General features: G+C 46.7%; 1 protein-coding gene across 2 annotated transcripts in view; it reads left to right on the forward strand.

Moving 5' to 3' along the window:
- LOC142257259 (nicotinamide N-methyltransferase-like) overlaps positions 1–15356 on the forward strand; it is a 26499-nt gene extending 11143 nt beyond the window's left edge. For both annotated transcript variants that reach the window (XM_075329419.1, XM_075329418.1), the window contains exons 2-4: positions 6611–6792; positions 10077–10284; positions 14755–15356. In XM_075329419.1, the coding sequence (XP_075185534.1) occupies positions 6642–6792; positions 10077–10284; positions 14755–15184 (789 nt within the window). In that variant the 5' untranslated portion in view covers positions 6611–6641 and the 3' untranslated portion in view covers positions 15185–15356. The remainder of the gene's footprint in view (positions 1–6610; positions 6793–10076; positions 10285–14754) is intronic.
- Positions 15357–18227: the final 2871 nt, after the last annotated feature.

Genomic DNA, 18227 nt, shown 5'->3' on the forward strand with positions numbered 1-18227 from the left:
GAAGCTCAAAGTCAGAAAGGAAAGGCGTCGGGGTTGGAGCCCCGGCGTACTGGCTAGGTGGCAGACGGTGGTCCGTGTCTGACAGGAGACGGGAAGACGGCTGCTGGAGATCCGAGGTGGACCGGGGCAAGGTTGGAGCTCGCCGGTACTGACACCGGAGAACCGACCCGGAAACCGTGCACTGAGGGGGTACTTGGACCCTGAAGCCAGGACCGGAACCAACGGCCTAGCTAATTAACCAATTGAGGGCAGGATTATAGGTCCTGTCCCAACCAAAGTCTCAAAAGCAGACAACCGCCCACCGCGGGGGATAAAGGGCATCCGCTAGGGCCCGGGAGATCCCACTGGCCAGCGTCAGCGGGCACAGCTCCCAACCAAAGGATCGGGAGCGGACTCCCGTGTTTCACACCAGGAAGTCCACAACACAAAAACACAGAGTGCAGAGGAAAGTGACACAGACCATCAGCTCGGGTGTGGGACCAGATACACCCGTCTGCAGCGGCCGGACACCAGCACCTTGGTTTACCATTGGACTTGTGTGATACATTTAATCGTGAGTAAACTAACAACCCCCGGTCTGACCGGGCGCGCCGGCCCCTGCCGCCACCATCCTCAGCATAAGAGACATTGGGTCCCGGGGCATCCATCCCTACCCACAGAGGGGTTAACATCCAGCTGCCATCCCATCGACCCCCGGGTGCCCCCACAACAGCAGTGGTGGTGCCACATCTCACCACACACCGTGGGTGGCGTCACAGACAGTTTACGGCAAATCCCGTACAAGTACATCCCCTTTTATTTGAAGTGTCCGCGCGACCCCCGGGTCCGGTAGAATCCCTCGAGCCACACTGCGGATCCGGATCCGAGCTGCTGGCACGGGGGCGGCACACCTCTGCTAGGGACTAGCTCTCACATAACGGATGTTATCCGAGTTCAGTCAGATTTCCACAGACTCAGAAAATGGAGAACATGTAGAAATTAAGTTCTCCATCTTCTCCGCACCTGTGATACAATTCTCTCATGTGAGAGAATCGGATCACACACAGCTGACATTCTGATCAAACTCGGATTTGAGTGTGAGCTGAGTGTCATTGCCATAATCGATCTGATTCTCTCACAATTCTCAAGTGGCCTGTGCTCCCAGTCATGGGTACACCGACGTTAGCTGCCGGCCTCTGATTGGTCATTAGTGCAGGGACCCAAAGCGTCTCTGTGCCGATACACACTCTCTCTAGATGTGCGTCCTCAGATGCACATCCAGCTGGAGTAGTCTCTGGGGATGGTGGGCCCTTCTGAAGCACAGACCTGGTCTCATTCTCTGTGATTTATGTTATGTCATAAATCTAATATATAAAGCTGAGTATATGTATGTTTGTATGTATGTCTGTATGTATGTATGTTGCTAAAAGAATCCACACCGTCGCATGTAGAATCACGAACTTTTGCACACAAACACCCCACTTGGCTCAGGGAGTGTCATGGACTATGTTTGGAGGGGAAATTGTAACCCCGCGCTTTACAGTTATTCGCCAAAAAACTGCCTCCATTAAAGTCAATGGAGCTGGGAGCCACAATGTAGGCAGAACTTCAAAAGAATGTTGGCGTGTCACAATGGAGCCAGGGAAAGAGACAGACAGAGACAGAGACAGACAGACAAATATACAAAGAGACAGACAGGGAAAGAGACAGAAAGGGAAAGAGACAGACAGACAGATACAGACAGACAAAGAGACAGACAGGAAAAGAGATAGACAGACACAAATAGACACAGACAAAGAGACAGGCACAAAGAGACAGACAGGGAAAGAGACAGACAGGCAAAGAGACAGACAGGCAAAGAGACAGACAGGCAAAGAGACAGACAGGGAAAGAAACAGACAGGGAAAGAAACAGACAGGGAAGAAGCAGACAGACACAAATAGACACAGACAAAGAGACAGACAGGCAAAGAGACAGACAGGGAAAGAAACAGACAGGGAAAGAGATAGACAGGGAAAGAGACAGACAGAGAAAGAGACAGACAGGGAAAGAGATACAGAGAGAAAGAGAAAAAGACAGACACAGGCAGAGACTGGGAGAGAGACAGAGAGACATGTACTATGCCGGGCATGCCAGGTACTACAGCTAGTATAAGATAAGTGTAGGTGCAACACCCGGCAACCCAGACAATCAGCTATTAGCACCAATGGCAGCCAGTTGTGTACAGCAGCAGATCAGAACACGATAGCTCAGTCACCTGTATGGTGGATGGATAATGTACATCTGCCCTAATTGAAAAAAATGGTTGCATCTACAGTACCACACCGCGGCGCTGTTATGTTCTGCTATGGTACTGAGCGCCTCTCCCTGCCCTTTGTGCTGATAACAGCTGGTCAGTGACGGTGCCAGATGTTTTTCCGCCACCCCAGTGATGACCTATCCATAGGAAAGGCCATAAATATAAATTACTGGACATGTACTGAACCACCACTGTAATATAGGATGCAAAAATTGTTTTTAACAATGTTGTGCCCATGATTGCAGTCTGTGCATCAGGTGACATGAGAGCGGGGTGCCGTGCGTCATCTCATGTAAAACCACCATGCTAAAAGACAATAGGATAAATGGAATAATTTAAAGGGGTTTGTCCTTAGTTAGGGTACAAGTCTCACATCACATGTCGGGAATGGGAGGTCATGTGACATCAAGTATATAATTAACATACTTCCAGTGTCGCGGGCGGAGAGGGTTTTTTTCGGGAACGCCGCTCGCCTGGGGGGATCTCTGGCGCTCGGGTCTGGTGCTTCGGCTAATCGGTGGCTCGAGCACGGGGCCGGACCTGGGGGGCGCGAGCATCGCCTCCTCGCCCACGAGTGAAAAGGGGTAGGTTTGGTGGTGGGATGTCGGTTGTGACGCCAATCACGGGGTTGTGGTGACGGTGAGCACCACCGCTGCTGGTGACGGGGGTTCCCGGGAGCGATGGCGGGGAGCAGCTGAGGTGTTGGCCCCTCCGCGGGTAGGGGCGGTTGGTCCCAGGGCCCCAGTTGGGGGGATGGATGAATAGTTGGTGGGTAGGGGCAAGGTGCAGGTGCCGATGCGGGGAGGCAGCGCGGATGCGGGGCAGCAGTGCAGCACTGTGCCGGATGGCACTGGTGTACTCACTCAGATAGTCAATGACAGAGTCTCTAGTAAACCAAACGGCTGGATGGACGGGGGGCCCGCAGTCGGTTGCGGCGTCTTCACTCTCCCCGGACGGGTTGAGGGCTGTCTTTCCCTGCACCTGTGTGTAAGTGTTTGACCCCTATGGATTCCCGCGGGTGGTCCGCTCCCCGGCTTGTACGTGTCGGGAGAGCCCATTTTGCCCGCAGGCGCTGGCCCTTGGATCTCTGGCCGTTGGTGGTGGCTCTTATCCGGACGGGTTGGGCTATTGCCTTCTGACGGGACTTGGGTGGGAATGAACCCCTGAGGTCCAGACCGCAATCAGAGAATTTGACCGTTATGGCGGCTTCCGAGCCTAGTCGGGGTCTGAGTACCCTGCCTTGGTGCTTAGCTTCACTCCGCTCCTCGGTTCGGTACCGGCGGGCCACCGCCCGACCCCGGTCCTATGGTTCCGCAGACATCCACTAACTCCTGCAGATGGCCACCACCATCTGCCGACCTTGCTGACAGTGCCTGGGCTTCGACCCAGACACTTACAGTCTCTCCACTTCACCCTCCAACACTCAACTTCTGAACGTGACTGCAACTCAACTAACTCCCTAACTTGACTGACTACTTTTCCCGCCTCCAGGCCTGTGAACTCCTTGGTGGGTGGGGCCAACCACCTGGCTCCGCCCCACCTGGTATGGACATCAGACCCTGGAGGAGGCAACAAGGGTTTTTGTTTGACGGATATTCCCTACCAGGGGAGGGGGTGTGTATGTGTGTGGTGTTATACTGTGACCCCTGGGGTCCAGGGCGTCACACCAGCAGTGTCGGCTCTGTCACTCCCGAACACAAACACGCATAATAGTGTTACGTGAACCCTTTGTCCAATCAGCAGCTACTTCACTCTGTATTTGTAAAAAAATCGCTTACATCTGGAGGAAGAGAGAAAGCAGCAGTCGTTCCCTGTGTGTGGTGTGAGTCACGTATATTTTGTTATATAAGATGCACTGGATTATAAGACGCAGCCCAAATTTGGAGAAAAAAACAAGGTAAAAAAAAAAATAAACATGGGGTCCATTTAATAATCCGGTGGTGGATTGGGGTCACAGGAGGCAGGGGTAGTGCTAGAGTATGGCGATGTTGCGGGCAGTACAAAGGGGGGCCCAGATGCTCACTGTGGGCGGTGGCGCTGTGCTGAGGCTGCAGACGCTGCTCTGTCCTGGGGGCAGCCGCGGGTGCTGCTCTGTCCTGGGGGCGGCCGCAGGCGCTGCTCTGTCCTGGGGGTGGCTGCGGGTGCTGCTCTGTCCTGGGGGTGGCTGCGGGTGCTGCTCTGTCCTGGGGGTGGCTGCAGGTGCTGCTCTGTCCTGGGGTGGTTGCGGACGTTGCCCTGTCCTGGGGGTGGCGACAGGCGTTGCTCTGTCCTGGCGGTGGTTGTGGACGCTGCTCCGTCCTGGGGGCAGCGACGGGCGCTGCGGCATGGGCCATTCTGCAGATGTTCGTGGTGCAGGCTTTAAAGAAATGGTGCCTGAAGACGTCTCGTGTGCAAATTGAGTTATTGCCTCAATGACCAGCCGAGATGTGCTCTGTGCACGCGCCATTTTCCTTAAGTCCGCTGCTGGGACATCAATAGGCCGGAGGTGGCACGTGCGCAGAGTAGATCTTGAGTCGAGAGCTCCATCTGCGCACACGTCGACTCCAGGCGCCATTATTTGAGGCCCTCATCATTGACATCTTCAGAATGGCCCCTGCCTCATCGCCCGCAGTGAGCCCCAGGACAGAGCGGCACCCACAGCCCCCAGCAGGACAGGGCAGCGTCTGCAGCAGAGTGCACAGCATTGCCCCGGCCTCCTGTGACTCCTTTCTACCAACCCCTGGTAAGCTACATTCGGATTTTAAGATGCACCCCACCCCTCAAATTTTTGGGAGGAAAAGTGCAACTTATAATCAAAACAATACGTTATATCATATACATATATATCATTAACTGACAGCATAGACATATCTGACAGGACATTGAAGTCTAAAATATTTATATGAATATATATACATTTGTATGTGGGTATGTATAAGAAAAAAAATGCAATCTGTGCAGCCGCACAGGGGCCCGGGACGTCAGGGGGCCACGTATACCTCCACAGAAGGTGGAATTGTGCAGTTATGAGGAGCTATTAGAATGAAAAGGGCCCATATATTGTTACTGCACAAGGGCCTCTACATATACTGTGTATGTATGCAGAATCATAGAGAGGCATATAGAGTTGGATATCTCTCTATATTTCAGTATACATTTATAATATAATATATACACACACTATGAACTATATCAGAAAGAGCAGAAGATGGCTGCTTTCTCCCCCTGGTTGTCCAAAGCTTGGAGCAGCTGCTGTGTCACTGATGTGATTTCTCTCATTGCTTCAATAACATGCAGCAGGTGCAGGGAAGATGGCAGGGAGGAGTTTGGGTGGAGTGCTGAGTGGGTGAGATAGATATAGGCCTATAGGCCACTGCAAAGCATCATGGAAATTGTAGAAAAAGATCCCAGGAAGTCAAGAGAGTGATTAACCCCATTAGAGCTGGAGGCAGCAATGAGGACGTGCTGCTAGAGCACGATAAAAGATAATATTGCTAAAATAACATAATAGATGTGTGGAGATACAAATAATATCAAGATTAAGGCCTTGTACCTACAGAGCTTTTTTTCATGCTTTTATCCTTGCTTTTTTTAACCAATAAAAAGCAAGGAAAATGCATCCCAGCAAAGTCTATGAGAATCGTGGCATGCTGTGCCCACAGTGCTTCTTTTTTCCTTGCTTTTTTTTTTTTGTTGCTGAAAAAAGAAGTGACGTGTCAATTGCTTCTGCTTTTTTTCTGCTTTTTTTCCCTGTCTCAATACAGAAGAAGCATGAAAAGAAGCACAAAAAAGCAGCTTTTTTTGTGCTGTAAAAAAAAAAGCACTGTGGGCACAAATTTGGCTGCTGACACCTGCAGAAAAAGAGGCAGAAAAAAGCATTATTTATGCTAAGTGAGAGCAACAGCAAAAAGAGGCATGAAAAGAAGCACAAAAAAGCAGCTTTTTTTTGTGCTGAAAAAAAAGCACTGTGGGCACAAATTTGGCTGCTGACACCTGCAGAAAAAGAGGCAGAAAAAAGCATTATTTATGTTAAGTGAGAGCAACAGCAAAAAGAAGCATGAAAAGACGCACAAAAAAGCAGCTTTTTTGTGCTGACACCTGCAGAAAAAAAAAGCAGCATAAATAATGTTTTGTTTTTTTTTGCCAAGTGAGAGCAACAGCAAAAGAAGCCGGAAAAAAAGCACAAAAAAAACAGCTTTTTTTTTTTTTGTGCTGAAAAAAAAAGCACTGTGGGCACATAGCCTTAGGAGAAGAAACAAAAAATTAGTTTTGGTAACTAGACAACTTCTTTAATTAGCAAAATATCTCATTGTTTGAGGGAAAGGGTTAATATTGGTATTCTCTGATTTTAAGAGACTAACAGAGGATCTGAGGACAGAACATCATGGCCGCCCCTTTTACCTCCCAACAAACCTACATTGATGAATTTGACCCCAGAGATTACTTCCAGACGTACTATGCGGCGAAGGGAGGCGTGCTTGTAGGAGAATGGACGGAATTTGTCATACGAAATCTATATGAAACTTTCACTAAAGGTGAGTGAATATTTACATATATTATTCCATTGCATTCCAAAATGTCAATAGTTTGAAATAGTTTTATTGTCTTATATAGCGTGTAATGATTGCTGATATCATTAATTTAGTAAGTAAAATGTATTTGGCTACAAACTATATTTAATGGAGTGTTCCATCCACTGGCCATACATATTACATTGGCGTCATTTCATATCACAATTTATGTAAAAAAGAAAAAAAAGTTTGCAATTTTCATACTAACCGCTAGGCTGAATATTAGACTGCTACTTTTTGTTGGTCATATAGACATTTGAAGCAATAGATTGAACTGCATTGAAGTATTTAATGCACATGCAATCAATGGGGAAAAGGTGATTGTGATGGGGAGGAGGTGAGCTGTGATACCACTTATTGTGAATGGAGGATTTTGTGTTATATATTGCACAGCTTCTAGCTTCCCAGTTGCAGAACAAAGTTCACAGAGTAGATTACATGGGATAACAAGCTTATTACTTCTGAGAACATGAGGTAATAACATGCACAATCATACAGCATTGCATCAGGAATAGGAAGCAAAACCAGGAAGAAAACAAGACTTTTTACAATACAGTGAGTAAGGAAACTGTACACAACATCACCATCTACTGTTAGATTGGCATAAAGTCCTCCTTCACACATACAAAGAAGTCCTCATCTGTTGCATATACCAACATTATATACTGTATATAGAGGTGTTATCAGTCATTGTACAGGAAGAGTAGGTGAGCTGTGACATCACCTATTATGAATGGTGGATCCTGTGTTAGCTGTTTATAGAGGTGTTATCAGTCATTGTACAAGAGGGGGAGAAGGTGAACTGTGACAACAGCTATTGTGAATGCTGGATCCTGTTTTATCTACTGTATATAGAGTTATCAGTCATTGTACGGGAGGAGGAGGTGAACTGTGACATCACCTATTGTGAATGGTGGATCCTGTGTTAGCTATATAGAGAGGTATAATCAATCATTGTACAGGAGGGGGAAGGTGAACTGTGACATCGCCTATTGTGAAAGGTGGATCCTGTGCTATCTACTGTTTATAGCGGTGTTATCAGTCGTTGCACCAGAGTGGGGAGGAGGTGAGCTGTGACATGTTAATGATCGATATTGTATTATTAACTGCTATGTATCGCACAAGCAATCAGACTATTGCAACTTCAAGTCCCCTAAAAGGACTATTAAATACAGTAAAAAGTTAAAAAAATGAAAAAAAATGTAAATTCCCCCCCCCTTTAGCTCCATTAAAAATAAAACAAAAAATACACATATTTAGTATCCCTGCATTCTTAAGACCAATTTATAAAAATATAAAATAAGTTAATCTGATCAGTAAACACCATAATGAGAAAAAAATCAAACCAGCAGAATTGTTTTTTTGGCCACCTCATAATTGCAATAAGAGGTGATTTAAACATTGCATCCACCCCAAAATGGTGTCAGTAAAAACGTCAGCTCAGGGTGCAAAAAAGCAGGTCCAAACACAGCCCCATATCATGAAAATTGTAAGCCTTATGAGTCTCAAAAAATTGTGACACAAGCAATTTTTTTTTTTTTTTTTCGTCACTTAAATAAAAGAAAAAACTTTTCGTGCTTGGTATCTTCGTACTTGCACTGACCTGGGAAATCGTACTGCCAGGTCAATTTTACTATATAGTGAACATGGCAATGTAAAAAAAACATTGTAGAACTGCACTTTTTTTTTTTTTGCAATATTAATGCACTTGGAATATTTTCCCCACTTTCCAGTGCATCACATAATAAAATTAATGGTCTTTCAAAAGTATAAATAATTACACAAAAAAACAAGCCCATAAATGTGGATAGACAAATAAAGTTATGGCTCTATGAAGAAGGAGAGGAAGAACACAAAAGTGCAAAATCGTCCAGTTGTGAAGGGGTTGAATAAATTGGGCAACCACAGACTGGTGACAGGTAGTCTTTAAGTGGGCACCCGATCATCACAACTATCTGTGCTTGTTGATAACCATTGGGATCAATATAGCATTGGTGATCCATTGCTATGATGGCTGTGAGAAGCTTTGTGCATTGGGCACGCAAGTTGGGCAAGGTGGCATGTAGCCAGTATTCCAGTTCCTCCTAAAGCTCTTGGGGTTCAGCTCCCTTCTCTACGTGGACCCGTAACGTTCTTCCACATTAAAGGGGTTGTCCACTACAAGAACAAGCCCTTCTGATTTCCCCATCTTTCCTCCAGGTAAAATAATAAAGCCTATACTCACCTCCCGTACCGGGGTGCCATTCCAGTGATGTCTGGGCTCGCGTTACCGGAGCTCATGTGGGGTTGTGACGTCACGCAAGTCCTACATCCAATCGGTGCCTGTTACTGTCTCGCCGTGTCATGTGATGTTCAGATCTGCACACACCTGCTAGTACGGCGTTGTCAGACTCTGTTCACACCCCAGAGTCTGACTAGCAACTTGAGGCTTCTGGCTTGGTCAGCCAGAGTCGGGCATCGGCGGGTTCAGGTTCACTGGTCTTCAGCTTTGTAGGAGTTAATTCCTACAGACTGGTAAGCAGGACCTAAGAGCTCAGGTTGCTAATTGCCATGTGCAGCTGTCTCCTCCTTATTTAAAGCATGGCTTTTTTCCAGTAGAGAGGGGGCGTAAGATCAGGCCTCGGACAGGAGTTAGGATCATGCTGGGAGTTCGGACCTGGTTACCATCAAGCCTACCTCCAAGATAAGGGACAGCACAGGGTCTCAAGTCTGAGGGCCAACCTAGGGGCCTCTGTCCTGTCATTACATACCATGTGACACTCTGCCTTCAGAACAAATGAACAATCAACAGGAAGTGAGCACAGCCACTTCCTGTTGATTAACTCGTTTGGTCTGACGTTGGGGAGACAGAAGCCAGGGCTGATTGGATGCAGGGCTTGCATGACGTCACAGCCTCATGTGAGCTTGGACACCATTGGAAGGGTGCCGGTACGGGAGGTGAGTATAGGCTATATTATTTTACCAGAGGAAAATCTGTGGCATCAAAAGGGGTTGTCCTAATAGTGGACAACCACGTTAAGATCAGAAGATCGACCCTGGAAGATAGAGAGAAGACAGAAGCCTTGATCTGAGATGCAGACATGAAAGCCATTGACTGTACACATTTTCTATCTTTGCTCATATAAATGGTCTTTACATAAGTCATCATCCCCTTACCCTTACGTAGAATTGCTTTGTGCTCCCTACGTGTTATATCTCATTATTATACTTTTTAATCTGATATTTTGCATGTTGTGTTGTTTTGCAAGGTGGAGTAAGAGGGGACACGCTGCTTGATATCGGCACCGGACCCACCATTTATCACCTCCTCTCGGCTTGTGAAGTGTTTGATAAAATTATCGTCTCAGATTTCCTTGAGCAAAATCGTGCCGAAATCCAAAAATGGCTGAAGAAGGACCCGGATGCTCTTGACTGGACTCACATCATCAAATTTGTGTGTGAACTGGAAGGAAATGGGTAATAATGCCATTTTAAAATTTACATAAACTTAAAGGGATGGTTCACTACTTACAGTCATATGAAAAAGTTTGGGCACCCCTATTAATGTTAACCTTTTTTCTTTATAACCATTTGGGTTTTTGCAACAGCTATTTCTGTTTCATATATCTAATAACTGATGGACTGAGTAATATTTCTGGATTGAAATGAGGTTTATTGTACTAACAGAATATGTGCGATCCGCATTTAAACAAAATTTGACCGGTGCATACTGACTTACTAAAGCACTAAATTGGTTTTGTAACCTCACTGAGCTTTGAACGTCATAGGCAGGTGTATCCAATCATGAGAAAAGGTATTTAAGGTGGCCACTTGCAAGTTGCTCTATTTGAATCTCCTATGAAGAGTGGCATCATGGGCTCCTCACAACAACTCTCAAATGATCTGAAAACAAAGATTATTCAACATAGTTGTTCAGGGGAAGGATACAAAAAAGTTGTCTCAGAGATTTAAACTGTCAGTTTCCACTGTGAGGAACATAGTAAGGAAATGGAAGAACACAGGTACAGTTCTTGTTAAGCCCAGAACTGGCAGGCCAAGAAAAATATCAGAAAGGCAGAGAAGAAGAATGGTGAGAACAGTCAAGGACAATCCACAGATCACCTCCAAAGACCTGCAGCTTCATCTTGCTGCAGATGGTGTCAATGTGCATCGGTCAATAATACAGCGCACGTTGCACAAGGAGAAGCTGTATGGGAGAGTGAAGCAAAAGAAGCCGTTTCTGCAAGCACGCCACAAACAGAGACACCTGAGGTATGCAAAAGCACATTTGGACAAGCCAGTTACATTTTGGAAGAAGGTCCTGTGGACTGATGAAACAAAGATTGAGTTGTTTGGTCATGCAAAAAGGCGTTATGCATGGAGGCAAAAAAACACGGCATTCCAAGAAAAGCACTTGCTACCCACAGTAAAATTTGGTGGAGGTTCCATCATGCTTTGGGGCTGTGTGGCCAATGCCGGCACCGGGAATCTTGTTAAAGTTGAGGGTCGCATGGATTCAACTCAGTATCAGCAGATTCTTGACAATAATGTGCAAGAATCAGTGACGAAGTTGAAGTTACGCAGGGGATGGATATTTCAGCAAGACAATGATCCAAAACACCGCTCCAAATCTACTCAGGCATTCATGCAGAGGAACAATTACAATGTTCTGGAATGGCCATCCCAGTCCCCAGACCTGAATATCATTGAACATCTGTGGGATGATGTGAAGCGGCTGTCCATGCTCGGCGACCATCAAACTTAACTGAACTGGAATTGTTTAGTAAACAGAAATGGTCAAATCTACCTTCATCCAGGATCCAGGAACTCATTAAAAGCTACAGGAAGCGACTAGAGGCTGTTATTTTTGCAAAAGGAGGATCTACAAAATATTAATGTCACTTTATGTTGAGGTGCCCATACTTTTGCAACGGTCAAATTTTGTTTAAATGCGGATTGCACATTTTCTGTTAGTACAATAAACCTCATTTCAATCCAGAAATATTACTCAGTCCATCAGTTATTAGATATATGAAACTGAAATAGCAAAAACCCAAATTGTTATAAAGAAAAAAGGTTAACATTAATAGGGGTGCCCAAACTTTTTCATATGACTGTAGCATTGGTGGCCACATTGCTGTAAAACTCATAGAGAAGGCTTTTGTCAAATATTTTGTGTAGCACATTCTGCCTCTGAGCTGCGCTATCGTGGTTTGCTCATCTCCATGCAGTAACACACTCTTCCCCCCCCCCCCTTCTGGGCTCCATGACGTCTGAGATCCGATCTGACATCACTGTGGCCGGCCCCAGTCTTCCTGCGTGACTGGGCTGTGGTCGGCGTTTCACCACTCGTCATAGCCCAGCATTGCGAATGCTCTCTCCTTTGCTGCAGAGCGCCACAAGAAGGAGCGATGCTGGACTGTGACGCTGGGAATCAATGAGGGGTGAAATGTCGCCCACAGCCCAGGCACTCGGGAAGACTGGGGCCCGCCTCAGTGATGTCGGGTCAACTGGAAGTCCCTGTCCCCACCGGAGTCCGCTCCATTGAGTTCTGCATCGATCACCAGGCGACGTCGGGTTGATGCCATGGATAATGCTGGTGATGGAAGAGGAGTTGATGCCAGCGGCACCGGTGGGCGCAGGCTCTGCTCATCCACTAAGCTGGGTTTCCATGGCATCTGCAGTACCACTGGCTGACTGTAGGTGGCGTGTGTCTTACAGCTGAACTTACCATCATTCAGCTACAACCAATGGGAAGACACCACACCATTTTTTTCCCCCCTACTGTCTGCTGACCACCGCCAGAGAGAGTTCTGTATTCCTGTTCTGTTTGGATAGTGATTCCCGTGCGCTGACCTCTGCTTGTGTGGAGTCCCACAGGGCCTAAGGGGTTACTCGTCACAGGGCCAGTGGTTTTGTGGGGTTGCTGTGACTGGCCTGACCCGGCTTCACGGCCCTGTCGGCTACATGTAAATGACAAACAATCAGGTGCAAGATGTAGAGGGGGATGTAAGGAGGGCAAGGGTCCCAGGGAAGCATGTCACCAGTTGCAGCGGTGACTGGGGTCTCGGCCTCTTCCGCCACCGACCCTTCCTGCCACTTTTCCTTTTCCAGGGGCGGTGTTGGATGGAAATGGGGGATGCTTTGCAGCGCCACCTGTGGTGTGCGGCCAGGGATTAGCCGCCGCTGCGAGATGTTGCTCTCCTCCAGGGCTGATGTTAAGGCAGCACAGATAGTCCAGCTCCCCACTTGTGGAGCAAGCCCCAGCGAGGATGGGGACGGCTGATGGTACTGAAGTGCGGGGCGCCGCCAATGACAAGGACGACACGGGGCTGCAGTTCAAAGTTCCATTTACTCAAAGTTCTTACGGTGTATCGGAGGTGCCGCTCTCTGCCGCCATGGATGGACTCCAGCAGGTCCCGGGTGAATCAGAGGCAATCACCTGTGTCTGTAGAAATGTATGAGACCTTCCTCCTTGCGCTGACACATGTTTCCCTGAAGCAATTGTGGGACCCTGCTGTCGGTGTTAAGTGTCCCGTCCCGTATGCAGGTGATGCGGGTCCTCGCCATGGATTCCGACCGTAGCCCTGACCACAGATTCTTTATGTCACTGTGCTCTGGGAAAGTGTGCCGCCCTGGCAAAACAAGGGTGTCAGAGGTCTGCATCCATCTTTTTGGTGCAGATCTCACTCTCCCTTGGAGAGTTTCCCACACAGATACACACCAGCCAATCAGGCCCTACTCACCCACTCCCCAGGAAAACGGGAGGGGGTGAGAGGAGCTTAGGAAGGGCAGAGCAGAGTTTGAGCTGTAGTCAGTCTGCAGGAGGAGAGAAGTCTGGAAGGAGCTCCATTGTGGAGCTAGGAAAAGTGGCAGCAAGGGCCTCAGGAATAGGCCAGCCGCTTGTGGGGAACCGAAGAGGACCACGGCAGGGTAGTGGCCCGCCGGTGCCGACTGTCAGGATCCTGTCTGGACCTGTGCACGGAGCAGACACAGACACAGACATCAGGCAGGAGATAAACACCAGAATAACACACACGGGTGTGGGACCCGTCCTCACAGCATCCGTGGGCACCAGTTACCAGCAATTTGGCTTACAAAAGACTCTGAGTATTTCTTCCATCTGTGTTCCTAACCCTCCACATCAATCCAGCTTCATCCAGCACCACGATAACCGAACTGTGAGTGCACTACTCCCTGCAATCCCTACCACCACCACAACTCCCAACTGGGCCCTGGGACTACACCTCCCCTACCCGTGGAGGGGATCCCACCTTGCTGCCCCACACCATCAGTCCCGGGTACGGTCCCCAGAGGCAGCGGCGGTGCCACAATCTCATTACCGCAACCCACGGGTGGCGTCACAGACAATCTCCCTTTACATATTCCCCTCTTCTTGGGGAGCTTGGGCTCACAGACCGGGTCACGCCACCGTGATACCTCTAGAAGTGACCCCATTGGCCCGGTTCTGAGTACCCCCTATCCCTGGGCGACACAAAAGTGTGTAGTGTATGATGGGACATAAAAACCCCATCCCCTGCAGATTTGTTGGAGTCCGTGAAGGTGTCCCCAACCGAGGGTCCTGCGCTGTTACTGTGGGAACGGTTAGGCTCGACCTCAGCTACCATCTCCTCTTGTCCCAACATCTCCACCAGCTGCCTCTGTCTCTTGCTTTCTTTCAGTCTCATTCCTGCAGACTTATTGCCAGTGGCCACAACACCGCACCATCTCCTATCCTAGGGCCAGCCTGTTAAACGCTCCATGATGCCACTGATGAGGAGGCCAAGAAGGACCGCTTCTCTGTGTTGTCCTATTAGGACGTATGGATGGAGATTGTCTACATAAGACCACCACACTTAATCTCATAGTTTGATCTGGTATCTGCTGTTATCATGTCTAGAACACACAATTTACACTATATAACATTATATTCTTGTATGATTGAAGGGAGGATTATAACAAAAAGGCAGAGAAACTCCGCAGTAAGGTGAAAGAAGTCCTGAAATGTGACGCTCTGAAAAGAAAACCCTTCGATCCTGTGGTCGTACCTCCGGTGGATTGTCTCATTTCTTGCCTCTGTCTTGAAGCTCCGTGTAAAGACATAAAGTCCTACTGTGAAGCTCTGAAAAATTTAAAGGACTTGGTGAAACCCGGAGGTCGCCTTTTAATTTTAAGTGTCCTAAATGCTACATTTTATAATGTTGGTAAAAAATATTTTGCTTCAATGACCACGAAGAAGGAAGAGCTGGAGGCGGCCTTCAAGGAAGCCGGTTACGAGATTGAGAAATCTGTGTATGCTCCACGGATTGATAAATCTAAGATGGATGTTGCTGATTATGGAGATTACTATTTCATTCTTGCCCGAAAACCAAAGTAATATCGGATTCTTAAGTCACGATTTTGGGGAGGAGATGATCGTATACAATACATCTGCATGCTTTGACTTAAAAGGAATTATGTGATTTGGGGTTGGGTTGGGTTGACTTTTAGAAAAAAAAATATGATATGGATATAGTTACACAAATAAAAATTTTTACCTTTGCACACTATCAATGGTTGAGTTCACATGTGAATGTAATAGGCAAATGTCATTATCTAGGCCGGTATCTGCCACTATAGTATATCCCAGCTCTGACCTTGTCATTTCAGGTGTTAATTTCTCCCTGCCTTGTTCTGGTTTCCGGGACGCTATATCTTGGTGCTGCACCTCTGGTTCAGAGACAGTGATAGTCTATGTCTCATAGTGTATGTAGCTTGCTCTGGTGAGGTATCCGATGTGTCCTGCCATGCAGCCTCTCCCACCTAACCTGTATCTGTCTTTCCCTGGCCCCGTCCCGCTTGTTATACCTTTTTTTTTTTTTTGTTTGTAGTTTGGACCTTCCGGCACTTGACTTACGCTCCCATCCCTGATTTGGCTTTGTCTCTCCCTTTGGCTTTCTCTATTACAGTTCAGTTCCTGATTCCTTTGCTTGCTTCTGACTTTGAGTTTGCTCACTCCTCATACATTGTTTTGACTTCCTGTTGCTGACTCGACTGTCTGACTACTCTGCTGCTATCTTGTGGTGACTTTGCTGTACTACTCCGAGTCACGTCTTAAAACAGCGTGACATTACTCTGCTGCCACCTTCTGATGACTTCGTTGTACTACTCCTGGGCCATATCTTAATGCAGCGTGACAGCAAATATCCAGTCTTGAATACATGAATGGGAAGCAGTGGGTAGATTGAATCCTCTGGTGCCATTATGGAATGATATCTTCAAAGCTCCTCTGATTATATATGAATAAATTGTTTCAATGCAAATTACGTTAGTGTAAAATCTTATGAAAATTCACAGGTCAAATTCAAATAGGAGAAACTGACATAGCCAAAATAAAAGCAAAAGCAGGGAATACAGCTGCCAGTTTAAAGTTGTTTAGGAGAGGGGAAGGATGTCAGAGATCACAGCTCAGTAATGGAGAGAGGAAGAGAAAGTCCTAAAATATTGGACAAATACTACAGGCAGTAATGTGTTATACACCTGTAGCACTGAAGGTGCTAAGAATAGTAGTTTGTTGATAATACAGAAATTGAATTGATGGGGAAAGTGCCTTGCAACGACTGTGGCGAAACAAGTTCAGACCAACCAAAGTCTGACGCACAATTGAAAACACACCTAAAAAACACCACAGACAAGGGGGACACTGGGGAAACAATGACAACGGTGGGCCCTGGTACTAGTGAGAGGGTAAATGCACACCTCCTATCCTGACCTGTAGTTGTCCCAACTCTCGTAGCTAGTCCCTATACAGTCTCCACAACTGTCGCCGAGCAGCACCCTGAGTCCCTGGGAAACTGTATAGATATAGATGCCCTGGCTAGTGAAAGGCGGGTGAAGATCACTAAACCCATCACTGCAGTAATAAGACAGGAGGGTAAGGAGACAAACAGGGAGTAAACAATCAAAATGGAGAGCATCTGACTTCAGATGAATCCACAGCAGCTCCTTCCACCAAGGCGGCTTGCATACAAATGGCTTTGTCTAGTCAGCAAAGCTTGCTGGGAGACCTAGCTATTTAAGCACAAGGGGTTGTGTCTACAGAGCAGGTGCAGCTGACCTCAACTGCAGGAGAGCTGGTGTCAAAACTGGCATTAACTACTTCAGTACCTAAGGAAACGAAACAACATTTAAATGCAGAGTCCCTGATAGAGATAAGGGGCTCCAGTCCTCAAGCTGCCACTAGTCACCAAAAACAGGGAGACAGCCGTAACAGAAAGAGAGATGGGAGAAGTGTAATCATTAGTGCCAGACTTAGTGTGATTGATCAGTGATATGGTGGAGCTGCCATCTGTCCTGCTCTATCTGAATTACAATTACACTATTTTCTTCATTCTTAATGCACTAGAAAGCAGCAGGAAGCCAAATACATAATTTTTTTTATTTAGTGTCAATCAAAGGTGATATGATTGCTTGTCCCAAGTGACTATTGACTTTTGTTCATTTCATTTGCAATGCTTTTTTATGAAGGGGGGAATAATTATGCTTTAAAGATGCAAAAGAAAACTCCCAACAATTCAGAAATGTAACTGTGAACTGAAGTTGTTTCATAAGATATATATTAAATGCACGCACATATATATATATTATATATTATATATTATATATTATATATATATATTATATATATATATATATATAAAAATATATATAATATATAATTTTAGCTATACTACCCGGCTTCGCCCGAGTTAATAACTGCTGTTAACAAAATAGAATGTATTAACATTCCCGGGATAGAATGTATAAATAGGATGTATTAACGTCCGGGATAGTAACTGTGTCTCTGTTTCTCTCCCATTCTGTCTGTCTCCCCCTCTGTATATATCTCTGTCTGTCTCTCTCTCTCTCTATCTCTTTGTCTGTCTGTCTCTTTCCCTGTCTGTCTCTGTCTCTTTCTCCGTCTGTCTCAATCTCTTTCCCTGTCTGTCTATCTATCTCTGTCACTTTCCCTGTCTGTCTCTTTCCCTCCCTTTCCCTGTCTGTCTCTTTCACTCTGTCTTTCCCTGTGTCTGTCTCTTTGTCTGTCTCTTACCCTGTCTGTCTCTTTCCCTCTCTTTCCCTGTCTGTCTGTTTCCCTGTGTCTGTCTCTTTGTCTGTTTCTGTCTCTTTACCTGTCTGTGTCTGTCTCTTAACCTGTCTCTCTCTTTCCCTCTCTTTCCCTGTCTGTCTCTTTCCCTGTCAGTCTGTCTTTGTCTGTGTCTGTCTCTTTGTGTCTGTCTCTTACCCTGTCTATGTCTGTCTCTTACCCTGTCTATGTCTGTCTCTTACCCTGTCTATGTCTGTCTCTTACCCTGTCTATGTCTGTCTCTTACCCTGTCTGTGTCTGTCTCTTACCCTGTCTGTGTCTGTCTCTTACCCTGTCTGTGTCTGTCTCTTACCCT

This window comes from Anomaloglossus baeobatrachus, chromosome 11 (assembly GCF_048569485.1).
Source record: "Anomaloglossus baeobatrachus isolate aAnoBae1 chromosome 11, aAnoBae1.hap1, whole genome shotgun sequence".
Taxonomy (NCBI): Eukaryota; Metazoa; Chordata; class Amphibia; order Anura; family Aromobatidae; genus Anomaloglossus; species Anomaloglossus baeobatrachus.